This window comes from Furipterus horrens, unplaced genomic scaffold (genome assembly GCF_987537825.1).
Source record: "Furipterus horrens unplaced genomic scaffold, mFurHor1.1.pri manual_scaffold_4, whole genome shotgun sequence".
Taxonomy (NCBI): domain Eukaryota; kingdom Metazoa; phylum Chordata; class Mammalia; order Chiroptera; family Furipteridae; genus Furipterus; species Furipterus horrens.
In genome coordinates, this window is record NW_028327174.1 from 102,027,973 (window position 1) to 102,047,061 (window position 19,089).

General features: G+C 38.6%; 1 protein-coding gene across 1 annotated transcript in view; it reads left to right on the forward strand.

The window, feature by feature from the left end:
- Positions 1-12,224, forward strand: part of NDUFA9 (NADH:ubiquinone oxidoreductase subunit A9) — a 39,447-nt gene extending 27,223 nt beyond the window's left edge. The window contains exons 9-11 of the mRNA XM_090273867.1: positions 2,289-2,384; positions 3,948-4,014; positions 11,669-12,224. Coding sequence (XP_090129993.1) covers positions 2,289-2,384; positions 3,948-4,014; positions 11,669-11,839 — 334 coding nt within the window. The 3' untranslated portion in view covers positions 11,840-12,224. The remainder of the gene's footprint in view (positions 1-2,288; positions 2,385-3,947; positions 4,015-11,668) is intronic.
- The last annotated feature ends 6,865 nt before the right edge of the window (positions 12,225-19,089 follow it).

Below are 19,089 nucleotides of genomic sequence, written 5' to 3' on the forward strand. Positions count from 1 at the left end.
AGGGGCTGGGGAACAAGGTTTTGCTGAGGATATTTGCAAAGGAATGACCATGAAATCTTATCTGGGAAGGACACAGGCTTCAGTGTACCGTTGCCTGTGAGCAGGGAGGGAAGCTTAAACCAGTCTTTGAGTCACTGTTAATGGAACACAAAGTGCTTGAGAATAGCTGAAGAGTAAATATATCACATATAATTGTTTTGCCCATAATTCCAGTATTGCTTGTCTTCATAAGGATTACAGATTGTTCCTTGTCACAGCATATATTATATGCCCTGCAGTGATCTTTATGCATCTTTCTGGAACTTGAAGGAAGCTATCTCATGGCTTTATCTGTTCTTTTCCCTAGCTGACATTTTCTTTTTTCTTTGTTTTGTTTTTGGATGAAAATGGCAGAATGATTAGTTTCTCATTAAATTACTCTCCTTTAGCTCTCAGCTATCACAGACTTTCTGAGGCAAAAGGTATTAGGAAAGTCAGTGAAGAGATACTAAAATGTAGTATTATAAGCAATAGTAATTATTAAAGCTAGGTTATACTGGTACAAAACTACTCACATCAGTGGAATAGAACATAAAGCCCAGAAACAGTGTCAAATATATGTAAGTATATACTATGTGATAAAGGTGACATTTCAAAATATGGGAAAAGGGTAGGTTATTCAATAAATGGTATTGCATCTTTACTTGATGACAATACAAAAATATGTTGCTGAAAGAACTTATGTATTAAGAAAACACAACTTAAAAGCATTAGTAAAAATATGTGGAAAGTTATGTCACTGCTGACTGGAGAGGGATTTTCCAACTATAAAGCCAAACCCTAAAGTAGAAATCTGTAGTTTTGATTAAGTGAAATTTTATATTTTAATATGCCACAAAACACCTAAACATTGAAAGATAAAGTATAAAATGAAAGGTATTTCCAACTATGTTATTAAAATATAAAAAACTCTACAAGTAATTCTTATAGATAGGAACTCTAGGAAGAAAAGAAAGGAGGTGTAAATAGCCAAAAATATGTAAAGAAAAAAATTTATCTTTAGTATTAAAATCATGCTGATTAAAACATTAAGGTACCTTTTTTACTTGACAGAGTTGCAAAATTTTGTTTGTTTTTTATGCCTAAACTTATTTTTGGTGAGTGGGCTGCTAGCATTTTCTGTAAATTGATATAACCTTTTCAGAAGGTAGTTTGGAAGTATTTAATAAAACCTTAAAATCTCAAAGTATACTTTGAGCCAGTTTCACTTCTAGAATGTATTATAAACATATAATTATGTATAAGTACAAATATTTACTATAGGAATGTTTATTAAAGCATTATTTTATGAAAGAAAGCTATTTTTAATAGTCTAAATATCCCAAAACTGGGACTTGGTAAAATAAGTTATGACTACATGCAGTGCAGTTTGTGCAAGCGTTTACCATGTACTAGAATATTTAATGACATTGAAGGATGATTGTGGTTTAATATTAAGTGAAAAAGACATTACAGAATAGGATGGACTATATAATCTTACATTTATCAGAACAAAAATGTATATGTAAAGGGATGAGAAGGATATATATTAAATATTGAGTTGGCCAAAAAGTCCCTATGGTTATTTCTGTAAAATAAAAGACACACTTTTTCATTTTCATCAGTAACTATTGATTTGGATATTTGGAGTACGTTGGCTATCTCACACGTGGTATAAAGTTGATTGTTTTTAATTAATATCTTGATTTGATTACTTTAAACTTCAACTGGTCTGCCTAACCATGGAGCATTATCCAGTGAGAAATCTTCAGCACAAAACTTCGTAAACCACTTTTGATATGTTTGATCAGTCACAGCTTCTTCTCCATATGCTACACATATCTTTTTTTGTGTGTTTCAGTTGTGTTTTTACCTTTTTTGAAATAGAAAGCATAACGTACCAGAAATGTTGCATTTTATTCCATCTTTAGTATTAAAATGACTACACAAAAATTCACCAATTTTTATGTTTTTTTTTAAATGCACACTGATATGACAGCTGTCACAATCCAATCCAACATTGTTTCAAACGAAGTTAAAGACAACTACGCGCTAGAGACATCTTAAGGAAAAAAACAACTGAACTTTTTGGCCAACCCAATACATTAACTTTGTCTCTGGTGGGATTATGATAATTTTGCTTTCTGCTAATCTGTATTTACTACATTACATATGCATTCCTTTGTCACAGGAAAAATGTTATTCTGTTAAATTAAAAAAGTGAATTTGTAGGTGCACATTATTTGAATAACTGAATTTTTTCTTTGTAGGCCCAATCGATACTTCCTTTTTGACCTGGTGCAGTATGTCTTTGGTGTGGCTCACAGACCCTTCCTCCCGTATCCTTTGCCACGTTTTGCCTATCAGTAAGTAAAGCACTTCTTTTTGTGCCTTCTAAAATAGAGCTAACTAAATACATTTGTTTGTAATGCTCTCAACTAAGGGTTATAAAGGGGTATGTCCCTTACAGTGAATCTTGGAACCTTGTAACTAGAATGTTCTCTTGATACTTTAATGTTAGTCTAGAAAAGAAACAGATGTCTAAGAAAGGGAGATGTGGATTAGTTTGGATGAGAAAAACTGTTGAGAGGTTAAATGTGCAGTTTTTCAAATTCTCCAATTAAAAATTACTGAGTTTTAATTTGGAGAAGTATCTTGGCAGGTTGGATAAAGGAGAAATCAGGTTCCTCTCTGTTTTATATCACTCACCAAGAAGTGACAAAAGGACTCCTCTTTACTGAACCAATTAGATCATGCAGTTGGGAGAAGGAGCCAGGCTGATTCAGTCTTTGCCTATGATTCCCTTATCTTCTTTCCCTGCTTCTTGGTTTACTCCTTCCTTTGTAGGTTTAGAATCTCAGAATTATGTCACACACTAGTGGTCTTTTCAGGGATACTTTCACATCCAGTTTGCCAGAGATTAATTTATAAACCAGAATAGTAGTTCACTCCTTCATTCATTTGTTCATTCATTCATTTATTCATTCAACAAATGTTATTGAATGCCTACTATGTCATAGGCAATGCACTAGGAACTCAAGCTGTTACAGTAAGCCCCTCCAACAGACGTATCAGAAAAATAGTCAGTTAAAATGCAGTGTGATGATAATACTTATTGAGAATGTTCTGTTTTCAGACTGTCTCCACTTTCTCCTCATTTAATACTCACAGTGACTCTGAAATAGGTAGGGAAGAGTGTATAGTGTGAGTGAAAAAAGGGGCCTAGGACAGAACATGAGGGATACCTATATTTAAAGGACCAGCAAGCAGAGTAAGAGAAATTTATCAAGGAGGCTAAAAACAGTAATAGAATGTTTAAGTGGAAAATGAAGAGAGTTTGGAGGGCTAGGTATCAGAGAAAAGGTAGTGTTCTGTTTTTGTCTTCTTTTATTTTTCAATTACAGTTTACATGCAATATTTGTGTTAATTTTGGGAAGTATTTTAAGGCGGGAATGACTTTTCAAAGGGGGAGCATTGCTATTTGTTCATATCTGTATCTCTGGCACCTGGAACAATGTTTGGCACATAGTAGGCACTGTTAATATTTGCACACTACTTGGCTTGCCCTGCATCCTTAATGGAAGCATATTTGAATATCTGAGGCTTAAACTAGATTGAATTTCAGACTTCTGAATGTTGGGTCTTTATTTTGTTGGTGGTGGTAGCTTTATTTTAGTTTTTAAGATTCATTGTCTGTTTGATAGAGAACAGGCATTCGTTGTCTGTTTGCAGTAACAGTGGTTAGACTGGGTTAACTTGAAAGGAAAGGTAACATCATAGATAGTGGTGACAGGATCCTTATTTTATTTTAAAAAAAATTTAGTGAATGTCTGCCTCTACGAAAGTCTCTCTTCCTGTGGTTCTTATGGGCTAGCTTGAATACTGGGCATAGAGACACTACTATATGTGCTGTATTTATTTCTTTGTAGGTTGGTAGCACAACTCTTTGAAACCAGTCCATTTGAGCCGTGGACAACAAGGGATAAAGTGGAACGGGTGAGTCTTAAGTGTGGAGAACATCTGCGTGGGCAGATGCTGGACAGAGAGCTGCAGGAATGGATGTTAGTAAAAGGCAAAAGATTTATACAGCCTGAAGAGAAACCAGAGTATATATAGAGACACATAAGTTAAAATTGATTTTTGCTTGCTTGCTTGCTGGGGTTATTTTCATGCTCTTGTCTGTCTTTTATCCTTCTCTGTAAGGCCAGCCCCTCTACTTGTGCACTCAAACTCATCCTCTCTAAGCTTGCGGCACAGTGTGGTTCCTCCATTACATTCTCTCTGACATTATCAATTTTTCTTTCTCTGTTGATTTATTCCCATCAGCATACAAGCATGCCTTAAGAACTTCACTTTTTACCTATTTAAAAATCATTTTTATTTTTCAATCACAGTTGACATATATTATTATATTAGTTTTTGGTGTACACCAGCAATTAGACACTACACTAACTTACTAACTCATCTTCCTGATAAGTCTCACACCCATCTGACACCATGCATAAAATTAAGAATACAGTAGTCCCTCTCTGTATCGCGGTTCACTTATCACAGCCTCATTGTATCGTGGGATTTTTAAAAATATTAATATTTAATTATTTACCATGGATTTTTTTTGCTATATCACAGGATTTTGCGGTACTGTATACATATGTTGTTAAAGTTACATAGATTTAAGAGTGTAGAATATGATTAAGAACATAAGTAGTGTTTATAAAAGTGTGGAAAAGGTTAATAAGGGAGTGGGAATGGTTAATAAGGGACTGGGAACGGTTTATAAGTGTGTGGGAAGGGTTTATAAAGCCTTAAAATATATATACATACTAAAATAAATGTAAGGTTCCTACTTCACGGATTTTCACCTTTTGTGGGGGTGGGGTGTCTTGAATGTAATACCTGTGATAAGTGAGGGAATACTGTATTATTAACTATATTCCCTATGCTGTACTTTACATCTCCATGACTATTCTGTAACAATCAATTTGTATTTGTTACTCCTCATCTTTTTCACCTGCCCTCCCACCCTCTGCCATCTGGCAACCTTCAAAATGTTCTCTGTATCTGTTTCTGTTCTTGTTCATTTATTTTGTTTTTTACAGTTCAATTGTTGATAGATATTTATTGCCATTTTATTTTTCATACCTTTGATTTTTTTTTTTTTTCTTTTTCTTCTTAAATGAGGTTCTGTAACATTTCATATAATACTGGTTTGGTGATGATGAGCTCCTTTAGCTTTTTTGTGTTTGGGAAGCTCTTTATATATCCTTCGATTCTAAATGATAGTTTTGTTGGATAGAGTTATCTTGGTTGTGTAGATCCTTGCTTTTCATCACTTTGATTATTTCTTCTCGATAATTTCTGCAAAGTTTCTGTTCAGAAATCAGCTGACAGTCTTATGGGAGCTCCCTTGTAGGTAACTTACTGCTTTTCTCTGCTGCTTTTAAGATTCTCTCTCTGTCTTTAACTTTTTGCACTTTAATTGTGATGTATCTTGGTGTAGACGTCTTTGGGTTCATTTTGTTTGGGACTCTTGGTGCTCTCTGGACTTACATGTCTTTTCCTTCATAAGGTTGGATAAGTTTTCCGTCATTTTTAAAGATAGGTTTTTTAATTTCTTGCTCTCTCTTCTGACTCTCCCATGGTGTGAATATTGGCACCCTTGAAGTTGTCCCAGAGGCTTCTTATATTGTCCTCATTTTTTAAATTCTTTTTTCTTTTTGCTGTTCTGATTGGGTGTTTTTTGCTTCTTTATAGTCCAAATTACTGATTTGATTCTCATTTACTTTACAATTGATTCCCTGTAAATTATTCTTTATTTCAGTTAGTGTATCCTTCATATCTGACTGGTCCTTTTTTATGCTGTTGAGGTTCTCGTTAAGCTCATTGAGTATCCCTATAACCAGTGTTTTGAACTCTGCATCTTGTAGGTTCCTTGTCTCCATTTTGTTTAGTTCTTTTCTGAAGTTTTGTTCTATTCGTTCATTTGGGACATGTTTCTTTGTCTCCTCATTTTGGCAGCCTCCCTGTGTTTGTTTCTATGTATTAGGTGGAGCTGCTATGTCTCCCAGGCTTGACAGAATGGCCTAATGTAGTAGGTGTCCTGTAGAGTCCAGTGGTACAGCCTCTTCGATCACCCTAGCTGGGCACTCAAGGTACGCTCCCTGTTTGGATTGTGTATACCCTCCACTTGTAGTTGAGCTTCGATTGTTGCTGTTGGCACATCAATGGCAGGGATTTACCGAGGCCGATCAACTGCAAAGATTGGCTATGACTACTAACCTCCCACCATCATGGAGGATCAGCTGTATAGGGGCCTGCCACACAGAGCAGGACTTAACTTCAGTGGGCTCTGGTGCCCTTGAGGGTGTCGCTTGTGGAGGTGGTTGGATTGTGATGCTTTGACTTAGTCTGAAGCTGTCCACTGGGTGTGCTCGTTCAGGACCCTCCTGTGAGGTGCAGGCCAAGGTCAGCCACTTCCTTTGTTCTGTCTGGGCCACCGGCGTGAGCTAAAAGCTATCTGCAGATGGCTGCTACGTGTTCTGGGCTTGGAGGTGCCCAGGTGAGGTCAAGCTGTGAACCAAGGCTGGCTGCTGCTAGTTTCAGGACTGGATCCATTTAGTACAGTGAGGCCAGATGCTGCTTGTTTGACAGATTTTAGGAAAGTCTGAGACATGAGACAAGACAGGTCATTTTTATGGAAGAGCCATTGGAGACATCTTGGGTGGGCCTAAAAGTTGGGTGGGTTGGATCCTCAGGGAATCACCAGGGTAATGCAAACTGTATGAATCAGGTTGATGGAGTCTCAGATGTGGCGCCTGTCTGCCAGCTCTGTGGCTGTTTGGGGGGGAAGGCTTAGAAAAGGAACAATGGCCTCTGCCAGCACTTCTCTCTGGGAGAAAGCTGTCCTCCCCAAGCTCTTGTCCTGATATCAGACAATTCAATTCCTCCTTATATGTCTCTGGTGCTGTTTAAGCTGCTGACACTGTGCTAGAGCTCAGAGGGAATGAGTCTGATTAAGTCTGTGCACAGGCCTTTTAGGAAGAACTGCCTGGGATTCCAGAAGCCCTTCATCTCCCTCAGCCTCAATCCCCACTGGTTTTCATAGCCAGAAGTTATGGGGCTTCTCTTCCTGTCACTGGAACCCTGGGTGGGGGTTGTAGGGGCTGGTATGGGCTGGGACCCTTTGCCCTTCGTGAGGATCTCCACATCAGAGATATCTCTCCCAATTTTTTTAAAGTGTATTTTATTGGTTATGCTGTTACACTTGTCCCAAGTATATTCCCTTTGCTCCCCTCCACCTAGTACCCCCTTCCATCCAGCAGTTCCACCTCCTTAGTTCATGTCCATGGGTCGTGCATGTAAGTTCTTTGGCTTCATCCTTTCCTATATTATTCTTAACTTCCCCCTGTCTATTTTGTACCAACCAATTATGCTTCTTAATCCCTGCACCATATCCCCATTTCTCCCTCTTCCCCCACCCTAGCTGATAACCCTCCAAATGATTCCTGTACCTATGATTCTGTTCCTGTTGCTTAGTTTGTTTGTTTTTATATTTTAGATTAAGTTGTTGATAGTTGTGAGTTTGTTGTCATTTTAATGTTCTTAGTTTTGATCTTCTTTTTCTTAAATAAGTCCCTTTAACATTTCATGTAATAAGGGCTTGGTGATAATGAACTCCTTTAGCTTTACCTTGTCCGGGAAGCACTTTCTCTGCCCTTCCATTCCAAAGGATAGCTTTGCTGCATAAAGTAATCTTGGTTGTAGGTCCTTGCTTTTCATCACTTTGAATACTTCTTGCCAACTCCTTCTTGCTTGTGAAGTTTCTTTTGAGAAATCAGCTGATAGTCTTATATGAACCCTTTTGTAGGTAACTGTCTTCTTTCCTTTTGCTACTTTTAAGATCCTCTCTTTATCTTTAACCTTTAGCATGTTAATGATGATGTGTCTTGGTGTGGTCCTCTTTGGGTCTAGCTTGTTTGGGACTCTCTGTGCTTCCTGGTCTTGTATGTCTACTTCTTTCACTGAATTAGGGAAGTTTTCCTTCATTATTTTTTCAAATAAGTTTTCAATTTCTTTCTCTTCTTCTTCTCCCTCTGGCATCCCTATGATTTGAATGTTGGTGGTGCATTTAAAGTTGTCCCAGAGATTCCTAAGCCTTTACTCATTTTTTTTTCAATTCTTATATCTTCATTCTGTACTGGTTGATTGTTTATTTCTTCCTTCTGTTCCAAATCATTGATTTGAACCCTGGCTTCCTTTTCTTCACTGTTGGTTTCATGTGGATTTTTTTTTTCATTCCACTTAGCATAGCCATCACTTCTTTCCTCATGCATTTCCCATACTCAATCATGTCTGTCAAGTCTGTGAGCATCATTATCACCAGTGTTCTGAACTCTGCATCTGTTAGATTGACTATCTCCTTGTTGCTTAGTTCTCCCTCTGGGGCCTTGATCTGCCCCCTCTTTTGGGCCATACTTCTCTCTGTCCTCAACTTGACAGCCTTCTATGTTTGCCTCTGTATCTTAGAGCTGTCGCACCTATTACATTCTAAGGGGCAGAGCCTTAGATATTCGTCAGTACGAGGCGACCTGTTTCACCATGTTGTGGTGCTGTATGTAGGAGGTGGTCAGAGAGGGAACAATGCTGCTTGCTCACCACTCACCCCTTTTTCAGGCACTTCTCCCAACTTCCCATATGAGACTGGCACCCCTCTAGCTGTTGCGCTGGTTGTGGTTTCCAGTGTTGGGTTTGTGTATGTTCGAGGACTGTGGACTCTGCTGAGACCAGCAGTTTCTTCTTCTGCCCCAACACCCAGTGGTTTTCATAGTCAGAAGCAATGAGGCTTTATTTATTTCCCACCATTGGAACTGTGAGCTGTGTGATCTGGTTTGGGGCTGGGATCGCTTCCCAGGTGTCCCTCCCGATTTTTATGATGTGACTGCTCTTTTGTCGGCCAGCCACAGCCACTGCCTTGCTGCTGCCACCACCACCACACCATGTCCTCTCTGCTCCAGCTCCGCCCCTCCTACCTGTCTAGATAAGTATTACTTCTCTCTGTCTTTGTTTGTTGCACTTCCATGCAGTTCAGTCTCTGGTAGTTCTTTTGTTTCTAGTTTTGAGGTAGATACGATCCTTCTCGTGGTTGTGGAAGGAGGTGAAGTGTGTCTGCCTACACCTCTATGTTGGCCAGAAGTTTCTCCCAATTTTTATCTGCCATACATGAGTATGGGACCAGCCTGATCCTCATCTATCAGTCTTAATATGGCTTTGTCTTTAATTTCCTAGTTGTAGGACTTCCATTCAGCCCGATTTCAGGCACTTCTGAATGATGGTTGTTCTGTAGTTCACTTGTAATTTTGTTGTGGTTCTGGGAGGAGGCAAGTACCACATTTATCTACATCACCATCTTGACTGGAAGTAAAGCTCCACTTTTTTTTTTTTTAAGGCAAAATCCTCCGTTTGTCTTTCCCATTGCAATCAAACCTCCTCAGAAGGGCTGTCTGTACCTGCTGTTGATGATTTCTTACCTCATTTTTTCTTTAGCTCACTCCAATCAGACTTTTATTCCAATTTTGCCCCTAAAACTGCTCTTTTCAGGGTTGCCTGCGATCTGTATTCTGCCAAGTCCAATAGTGAGTTCTCTGACATCATATCACTCCATCTACGAGGTGCTCTCTCCTTCTTGAAACCCTGAATGTCCATCTCTTTTCTGTCCAACTCCACATTATCTTGCCTTTTCTACTCTCATTAGGGTATGCTTTTTGGTCTGCCTTCCTGGTTCTCCCTCTTCTGATCTCTAAATGTTGGGGAACCTGGGGTTCTCTTCTCGGCCTTTTGCTATCTTTTCTCATTGTGTAAATGACCCTCACCCAGTCCCATGCTCCAGCTGCTGTCTGTAACTCATAGCTGCATTTTTTTCTCCAGTCCTGAATTGCGCCCTAACGCATCTGCTGACTCTTATCAATTTAGATAATATTATAGTCGTCTGAAATAGAACATGTCCATGAATAGAATTGCCATTCTGCTTCTCTCGTCACAATTAACAATATCACTATTAGCGCTGTCATAAGGGTAGGAATACCCCTTGACTTCTTCCTTTCCTATCCAGTCTAGATCTAAGTGAGTGTTCTCCAATAGTACTTTCAACAGTGATGGAAATGTTTTATAATGTACAATGTCTAAACTGTAACCACCAGCAACATGTCACTGTTGAACAGTAAAATGTAGCTTGTGTGACTCTAGAAATAAGATTTGAATTATATTTAATTTTAATTAATTTAAACTTAAATCTGGCTAGTGGCTACTGTATTGGACAGACAGCTCTTACACCATCAGCAAGTATGGTTCTAGCAACCCTCAAAATATATGGCAGATCTTACAACTTCTGCCCCTTTCTACCTTTTTATTCAGCTTTTTATTATGAAAATGTTTATAATAGTATTGAAATTTTTCAACCTGCAGAAAGGTGAATAAAATAATTGTGTCTACTCCACCCACTTAAATTCAGATGGTTAGCTTCTTCCTTTCTTATTCCTGTGACCAGTCTCCTGCTGCCTCTCCTGTCCCCCCGCAGTGTGTTGCACCCCATAGGTCTGGCTCTTTCCATCTTGCCATCTCCCGTTTTATCCTGACCCATCGATCATTTGTCCACTCTGTGAAAGAGTTTCTAGGGAGGACTCAAAGTAAAATAAAAATAATGTACTATCTCTGCCTTTGGAGACTTGTTGAGCTTTTATCAATAAGAAATAGCCAGATTTCCTCTGAATGTTGCCCGAGAGCTGAAATGTAGAGAAGATGAAGGGAACACATGTGAATGGGCAGTTATGCTCCTTCTGACAGGCTGGAAAGCTATTACCATTTTCAAGGTGTCCTGTCTGTATTCATGAAAGATTGGGCAAGAGAACTGATTGTCAGAACACTTCATTGTATCTTACACTAATGTGCCTCTTACATTTATAATAGAAAAAAATGGTGATACAGTATGCTGAAGGGGTTTTAGATTTGGTTTGGAGCTTGCTTTACAGCACTGGTAAAAGAATTTCAAACTTTGTCACGTGGGAGGATAGGACCTTTGGAAGTCTTATAGTTCATTCTCCTTTCCTACAAATAAGATGGGCTTGGATTTTTAGATCTATATTGAAGATTAGTCAACCAGGTTGGGTATAGCTGGAGCAGAAAGGTTAATGGATTATCTCTTAATGAGCAAGGACACATGCTAATTATCTCTTTAATTAAACAATTGAAACTGAGGCAGAAAGTCTGTGCCCACAAGACACATGGGCTTTTACTCCTATTTTGTTCTTAAACCCTACTATAAAGCCTCCCCTGACAATGTTGATGACTTGTGTCTCTCACTTTAGATTTATTTCTGTTTAAATCTGTAGAATGACTCACTTAGAGCCTGTGCTCTCTGCTCATAAATAGTGCTGGGGACTTTGAGCTGATATTTGGTGGACTTGCCTTTTTTTCCTTAAACCCTTTTCCTGTGGTCTACTTTTAGTGGGTTTCAGGAATCAAACACTGCCACATACCCTTTGAAAGAGTCTCAGTAATGGGCCTCAGGCCAGCTGGAGTGTTAAGTGCTTGCTAGGATAGCACTTGGTGTTCCTGGCCAGTTTTCAGTGCTCTCTGTGGTTCTGTTTATTCAAAGGTTCACATCACTGACATGACACTGCCTCATCTGCCCGGCTTAGAAGACCTTGGCATTCAGGCCACACCACTGGAAATGAAGGCCATCGAGGTGCTGCGGCGTCATCGCACTTACCGCTGGCTGTCTTCTGAAATTGAAGATGTGAAGCCAGCCAAGACTGTCAACGTTTAGTGGCCCCTGTGCTGCTCTTGGTTTTGGTGCCATTTGGTTCACCTGACTGGCAACCAGCCCACTTTCATCAGAGAATCCTGTAAATAGTGAATAAGATTTCTCTGTTAAAACACCTGAGGTTATATTCTGCAATAGCATTTTCTTTCCTGATTTACAACATGATAAATTCAGCCAATTAGAATTTGATCATAATTTTTGTTTAAAAATATATATTTAATAATGACATTTATCCTCTGAAATGCTGAAGGATTGTAATTTCCCTTTGTCAAGCTACTGCTATAACAAGGGCCTCTTTTTAATGTCAAAATACTGTGACAACCACAAGTGATATGTAATTGTCTTTACTATTCATTGAGAAAAAATATATATAATGCTCCATAACTAATATGAATTTGTTTTTAAAAATTTATCTTAATGATATTTACATATATTTTTAAAAGAGTACATACATATAAAACATTGTAGACAGATTCTCAAACTACGCGCAGTAATTCCATCGTCCTCTGCTCAGCTCTGAACTCCCTGAGGTCTCTGTTCCCCTGCAGTCCTTTGCGTGTCCTTTCATACGTCTTCCTCAGACCAGTGCCTAAGGTTTCTCTTTCATTTTCTTTGGTTCCTGAGGAATCCTATTTTTTAAGTTTGAGTTACCTGGCATTACGCTTAAGCTCCAAATCAAAATGCCAAACAGCCAACTGACCATGAAGGAAGTTTTCCCTGGGCCTCCACCAAATAAATCCTGAACCAGGCAGCACTTTTCCTGATCCTTCTAAATGAAGTCACTGCTTTCTTGTCCCCCCATTATGTTCTTCCCTTCAGAATCTCCATGTTTTCTGTCTTTTAAGGAATTATTTAGTACCAATTACGTACAAATTTAACATAAAATATTACTTCATTTTGTATATTTAATTTTAAGTCTTTCAGTGGTTAAAGACCTTTACCAACAACTAAGGAAACAATTGTATGATCCCAGACTTTTAAAATTCCCTTCTTAGTGTATGGAGATTGGCATGTGACCAGAGGCTATGCCTTGGGTATGAAATCTGGACACCCATATCCAGGATGATTCTTATTATGATAAGAGGGATGAGTTGAGTGTCCATTTATAGTGGCTTTTCCTGTAGGGACTTCAAATCCTGCCCTGTGGGAGGTACACTTGTAGCCCTGTCCTCTGGATTCAAATTGCACTTCACCTGATCATCAAAGCTGATTTCAGCCTGCAAGACTGTAAACCCACACCGTTTATCATAACATTGTCATTTATAATTTACCTACATTTATCATTGCACCTCTGTAACTCAACAAATCTATTTACCTTCTGATCCTACTCTAAATTCTAAATTCTTTTCTTTTGGGGCCCTCCTTCTATATCTCTCTCAGCTTTACTTGGCTGTAAAGTCACCTCCAAATTTATCCTAATGATAAGTGTAAGTTCTCTAATGGAAGCATATATGGAGATACATCTCATGTGGTCTAATAGTATGAAGAAGAGGCTATCTCTGAAATGTTAGAAAAACTCCATAGAAAAAGGATTTGTAAAGCTGTCTTGAGGATAACCAGGTGGAATGTGTGACTGTGCACATGAGTGTGTCTTTGGGCGAGAAGGAAGCTTTGCTATGAAGAGAACAGCATGAGCAAATGCATTGGGGCAGGAGAGAGCAGGTGTTTATCAGTGGGAGGCGGTCAGTGTGTCAGGAGAGGGAGGAGTGAGGAGTTGAATCTTTATCTTGGAGGTAATGCAAAGTGGTTTAATTGCTAAGCTCTATACAGACTTGGGTTCAATTATGAATGCAACCCCTTCTTATCAGTGAGATTTTGACAAAATTATCTAACCTCAGCCTCAATTTCCTTGTCTTTAAAATGGAGATGATGATTATAATACCCACAAACACCTACATCATAGGATTATAGTGAGGAATTAAATGAGATAATACATCTGAAATGCTGAGCCCAGCATATAGTAGGCACTAAGTAAATGTTATTGTTTTAGTAGGAAACACCAGGACTGTCTGAGTCCATGCATTTGCTTCCTGACTTAATAAGTAATAGCTGTCTTTTTTGAGGGAGGGGGTGATCCTTATTTTTTAAATGATGGAAACAGGCTTATGGAAGGTAAATTGCCCCATTGGTAAATAGCTGAGCTGTGTTTTTGACCTGGGTCTATCTGGCTACAAACCATGCCTTGTTCCAGGGATTCAAGGTGCTCAAGAGAAAGACATGATCAGATTTACATTGTAGAAGGCTATGCAGTGAATGGAAAGGGAAGGCATATTTGAAGAAACCTTTCCAGTGAAGGAAAGATCTGAGGGAATGAGAACGAGAACAGGACTGAAGGTTGAAGGTTGTCAAAGAAACCTAGATCCAAGGACGGCCATATGCTGCCTGCAGTGGGTCCAGGGATTCCTCATCTGTTTGCTCCTCCAGCACATTCAGACTTAGTAAGGAGAGACTTACTTTCTGTTTGAAAAGATTATTGTAAGGGAGGGAAAGGACTATTACAATCAGAGAGAGACCAGAACAGTCTGAGCTCAGTTGCTGAGCTGTGGTGGGCGGTTCTCAGGACCTGGGGTGAGCTGGTGGGAAAGTGGGGAAGGATTTTTTAGCTCCCTGGATTTCGTAAGAGCTGGGATGCAGGGAGGTTATAGGCCATTTATGTTTGCTAATTGGCTTTATCTAGAGGAAAAGTGAACTGCTTTTACCTGTATGACCGGAGGCAGTTCTGCAGATTGGAGCAAGTACCCACCACCCACGCCCACTGAAGTTAGGTTCCTGCCTCCCACACAACAGGGAGGTGGGGGTGCTGCCTCCCTGATAATTACATTTCAAAGGAATGGCTCTTGGGTCCTTGAGAAAGACATTCCTGTGTTGTGAAATTGGCAAGCCCATTAAAAAGATTTATACACATTTCTAAGCAGAGAATTGCAGGTTTCTAAAGAAAATGCTCTTAGGAAGGTCAGGAGCCTAGAGTCAGGAAGAAGCCTGTCTAAAGTTGAGTCAGGCTGCTGGAATGATAAGGCCCTCTTGGTCAGGAGATGCAAAGGTTTAAGAAACTTGATGCTTGCTAGGGCAATGCTGGCATAATTTGTGCTGCCTGGTCCTGGAGGACAGTGGAAGGGACAGAATTCAGAGCACAGATTGGGGATGAGTCTCAAACACCAGGATAGTGTGGGTTGATAGCAATAGTAATATAATATCAATATGACATATTACTGTGTATTAATTTGTATTAATATTACTATATATTTGTTCATCTGTTAAACACAAAATGTATTTGCTGTGTATTGAAAGTGCAACTTTAATTTTTGTCTCAACTTTTATTTCGTCTCTACTAGAATGCAAACCACATGAAAGGAGGGTTTTTTATTTGTCATATTCACTGCTATATCTCAATACCTAAAAGAGATCTAGGTACCTACTTGGCCCTTGATAAATATTGGTTGGATGGATGGATGGATAGGGTGGGGACATTCTTTACTTTTAGGTGAAAAGTCCCCGAGTCTAAATTTTTTTGGTCTTGTTCAGGTAACAACAGTTTCAATTTCATAATAAAATCTCAAGTTATAATAATAGGCTCAGTTGGGTCATTAGGATGTCCAGTCTCATGTAATAATTACAGTCCTAGCTGGTGACCTAAATCTATTCTCTGTACTCCAGCAGGGATGCAGAAAAGGGGAGGGATTGGTTACTTTCCTCAGCCTTCACTTACCTTCATTCCCAGTTTACCAGCAGAGGTTTTCCTGTCTCTGGAACTTAGCCAAGTATGACAGTGGAATTGGGAAAAAGGGCACAATCTTATGGGAAGAGCGAGGGTCTTCACTGACAGAAGTTTGACCCTGCTTGGCAACATGTTTAAAGCTGGATTTTGTGGAGTGCTGTCATGAAAGTGATGATGATTTGGGATAGTAACTGAAGCTGTAAAAGTAGATGTTGCAGAGGATAAAGTATCTTATTAATAAAACATCACCCATTAACACTTCAGTACAAATTAAAGTAGGTAACCTCACTGATAAGGACCTGCAAGACTGAAAAGGGATAAATAATTTATGGAGGTGATGGTGTGTGTGTGTGTATGGGGGTGGGGGTGTGGATGGAAGCAGCACTAAGAAATTCAAATTAAGGAGTTGTAAGGGAATTTACAGATTACTCAGTCCAATCTCTGCATTTCATCATTGAAGAAACTCAATAAAAACTAGAGAAATGACAGCTCTAGGATCTGGGTGTACAAACACTTCTGGGTCCAAGCAGTCCATAAATAGTACAACAGGAAATAGAAGTGTAGGGGAAATTTGTACTTCAATGGAAAAGTGCGTTGTCTGGAGTCTACACTCATATGAGAACACTCTTCTGGGCTCTGATTCTGATTCTATGTGAGCTGTTTTACAACCTTGTAATGCAAAATAATTATGTTCATAGACACGTACATTCTGTCCATAGAGGTTCAGCTGAACTTCCTCCCCGTTTTGCCTCCAATGACCTGTTTATTTCAATGTTCCTGATGGTTGGATTCTCTAGAACCTCACCATTTTCCTCATTAATGAATTAAATACAGTCTTTAACACATGTCCATTTTATATCTGTATGAGGGTTGTGATTGTTACCTTTGTTTCAAAATTATCCTGTAACAAAAGGGACTGATGGACCAGGGCAGCTCCCTCCAGATGATTATTTCTAGATGGGGATTTGGTGAATGTTACCAGATTGTTCAAGGGAAGCTGAAATCTAATTTTCATAACGATGTGAAACATTTATTTTTAAATATGGACAACTAAATTTTTAAAAAAGAAAAAAAATGTGTGTGACCAAGAAAATGTTGGTGGCCTGATCCTGCCCAGTGGCCACCTTGTCTGGTCAGGAAGGCAGCGGAAAGAGACAGATCCAAGGATGACCATATGCTGCCCTGTAGAAGGCCCAGGGCTCCCTCATCTGTTGCTCCTCCAGCACACACCTGTGAAGTAGATACCACTCTTTTTCATAAGACACCTGCAAAGAGGCCGGGTGTCAGAAACTTGATGACAGCAGCAGGACCAGACCCATTTTCTTTCCAGCACAGTTTTCCCTACAACCAGGAACAGTGGGGAATAGGAAAGAAAAGGAAAGGTGGCCAGGCTTTACAGTTTTGTGTGGGACAGGGCAAGCTGTGTGCTATCAGCTTCCCAAGAAATATCAGTTGGAAGAAGATTGTTTAACAGAGTGAGCTGGGTGGATTTCCAAAGAAACTTTCATAACTCACTACCTTCTCCAAATGATTTTCTTTTTTAATGACAACTGAAGAAATTTTATTTTTTTAAATTTAATCTTTATTGTATTTTTTCCATTACTGTTTAGTCCCTTTATACCCCCTCCCCACAGAAATCACCCACACAGTTGTCTATGTCCATGAGTCCTTTGCCCTTTTTGTTCAATCCCTCCACCCCTAAACCCGCCCTCTGCCACTAGCTGTCATCTGCTCTCCATCTATGAGTCTGTCTCTTCTGCTTGTTAGTTCAGTTTGTTCATTAGAGTCCACATATGAGTGAAATCATATGGTATTTGTCTTTTTCTGACCGGCTTATTTCACTTAGCATAATGTTCTCCAGGTCCATCTATACTTTTGCAAAGGGTAAAAAATTTTTTTATGGCTGAGTAGAATCCCATTGTGTAAATATCCCATAGTTGTTTTATCCACTCGTCTATTGATTGACAACTTGGTCTGCTTCTATATCTTGGCGATTGTAAATAATGCTGCAATGAACATAGGGGTGATTATGTTCTTTTGAATTAGTGTTTTGGGTTCCTTTGGATATATTCCCAGAAGTGGGATTGCTGGGTCAAAAGGCAGATTCATTTTTAATTTTTTGAGGTATCTCCATACTACTTTCCACAATGGCTGCACCAGTCTGCATTCCCACCAACAGTGCAGAAGACTTCCCCGTTCTCTACATCCTCACCAGCACTTGTTTATTGATTTATTGATGCTAGTCCTTCTGACAGATGTGAGATGGTATCTCATTGTGATTTTAATCTGCATTTCTCTGATGATTAGTGATGTTGAACATCCTTTCATATGTCTATTGTCCATCTGTATGTCCTCTTTGGAGAAGTGTATTCAGGTCCTTTGCACATTTTTTAATTGGGTTGTTTGTTTTTTTGGTGTTGAGTTTTGTAATTTATGAATTTTGGATATTAACATCTTATCAGATGTATCAGCAAATATGTTCTCCCATTCTGTGGGCTTTTAATTTTGTTGATGATTTCCTTTACTGTGCAAATACTTTTTAGTTTGATATAGTCCCAATTTTTTATTTTTTATTTTTTATTATTTTTTATTTTTTTATTTTCTTGCCTGGGGAGATACATCTGATAAAAGATTTCTACGGGCAATGTCTGAGATTTTGCTTCTATGTTTTCTTCTCGGATTTTTATGGTTTCGGGTCTAACATTTAAGTCTTTAAACCATTTTGAATTTATTCTTATGTGTGGTGTAAGAAGGTGGTCTAGTTTCATTTTTCAGCACATATCCGTCCAATTTTTACAACACCATTTATTAAATAAGCTTATCTTTATCCCATTGTGTTTGCTTCCTTTGTTGAATATTATTTGGGTTTTATTTCTAGGCTCTTTATTCTGTTCCATTGATCTCTGGATCTGTTTTTAAGCCATTATCAGGCTATTTTGATTACTATGGCCTTGTAGTATAGTTTGATATTAATTAGTATGATTCCTTCAACCTTATTCTTCTTTTTCAGGATTGCTATTGCTATGTGGGGCCTTTTGTGGTCCATATAAATTTTTGAAATATTTGTTTTAGTTTGGAGAAATATGTCTTTGGAACCTCGATAGGAATTGCATTGAATTTATAGATTGCTTTGGGTAGTATGGACATTTTAATAATGTTAATTCTTCCTATTCATGAACATGGTATGTGATTTCACTTATTTGTATCTTCTTCAATTTCTTTCTTCAGTATCTTATAATTTTCTGAATACCTGTCTTTTACATCCTTGGTTTGGTTTATTCCTAGGTATTTTATTATTTTTGAAGCAATTGTGAATGGGGTTTTTTTTCCTTTCTGTTAGTATGTTATTGGCATATAAAAATGCAACTGATTTCTGGATATTAACTTTATATCCTGCTACTTTGCCAAATTCATGTATCAGTTCTAGTAGTTTCTTGGTGGAATCTTGGGGTTCTCTATGTACAATATCATGTCATCTGCAAATAATGACACTTTTATTCTTCCTTTCCAATTTGGACGCCTTTTATTTCTTCTTCTT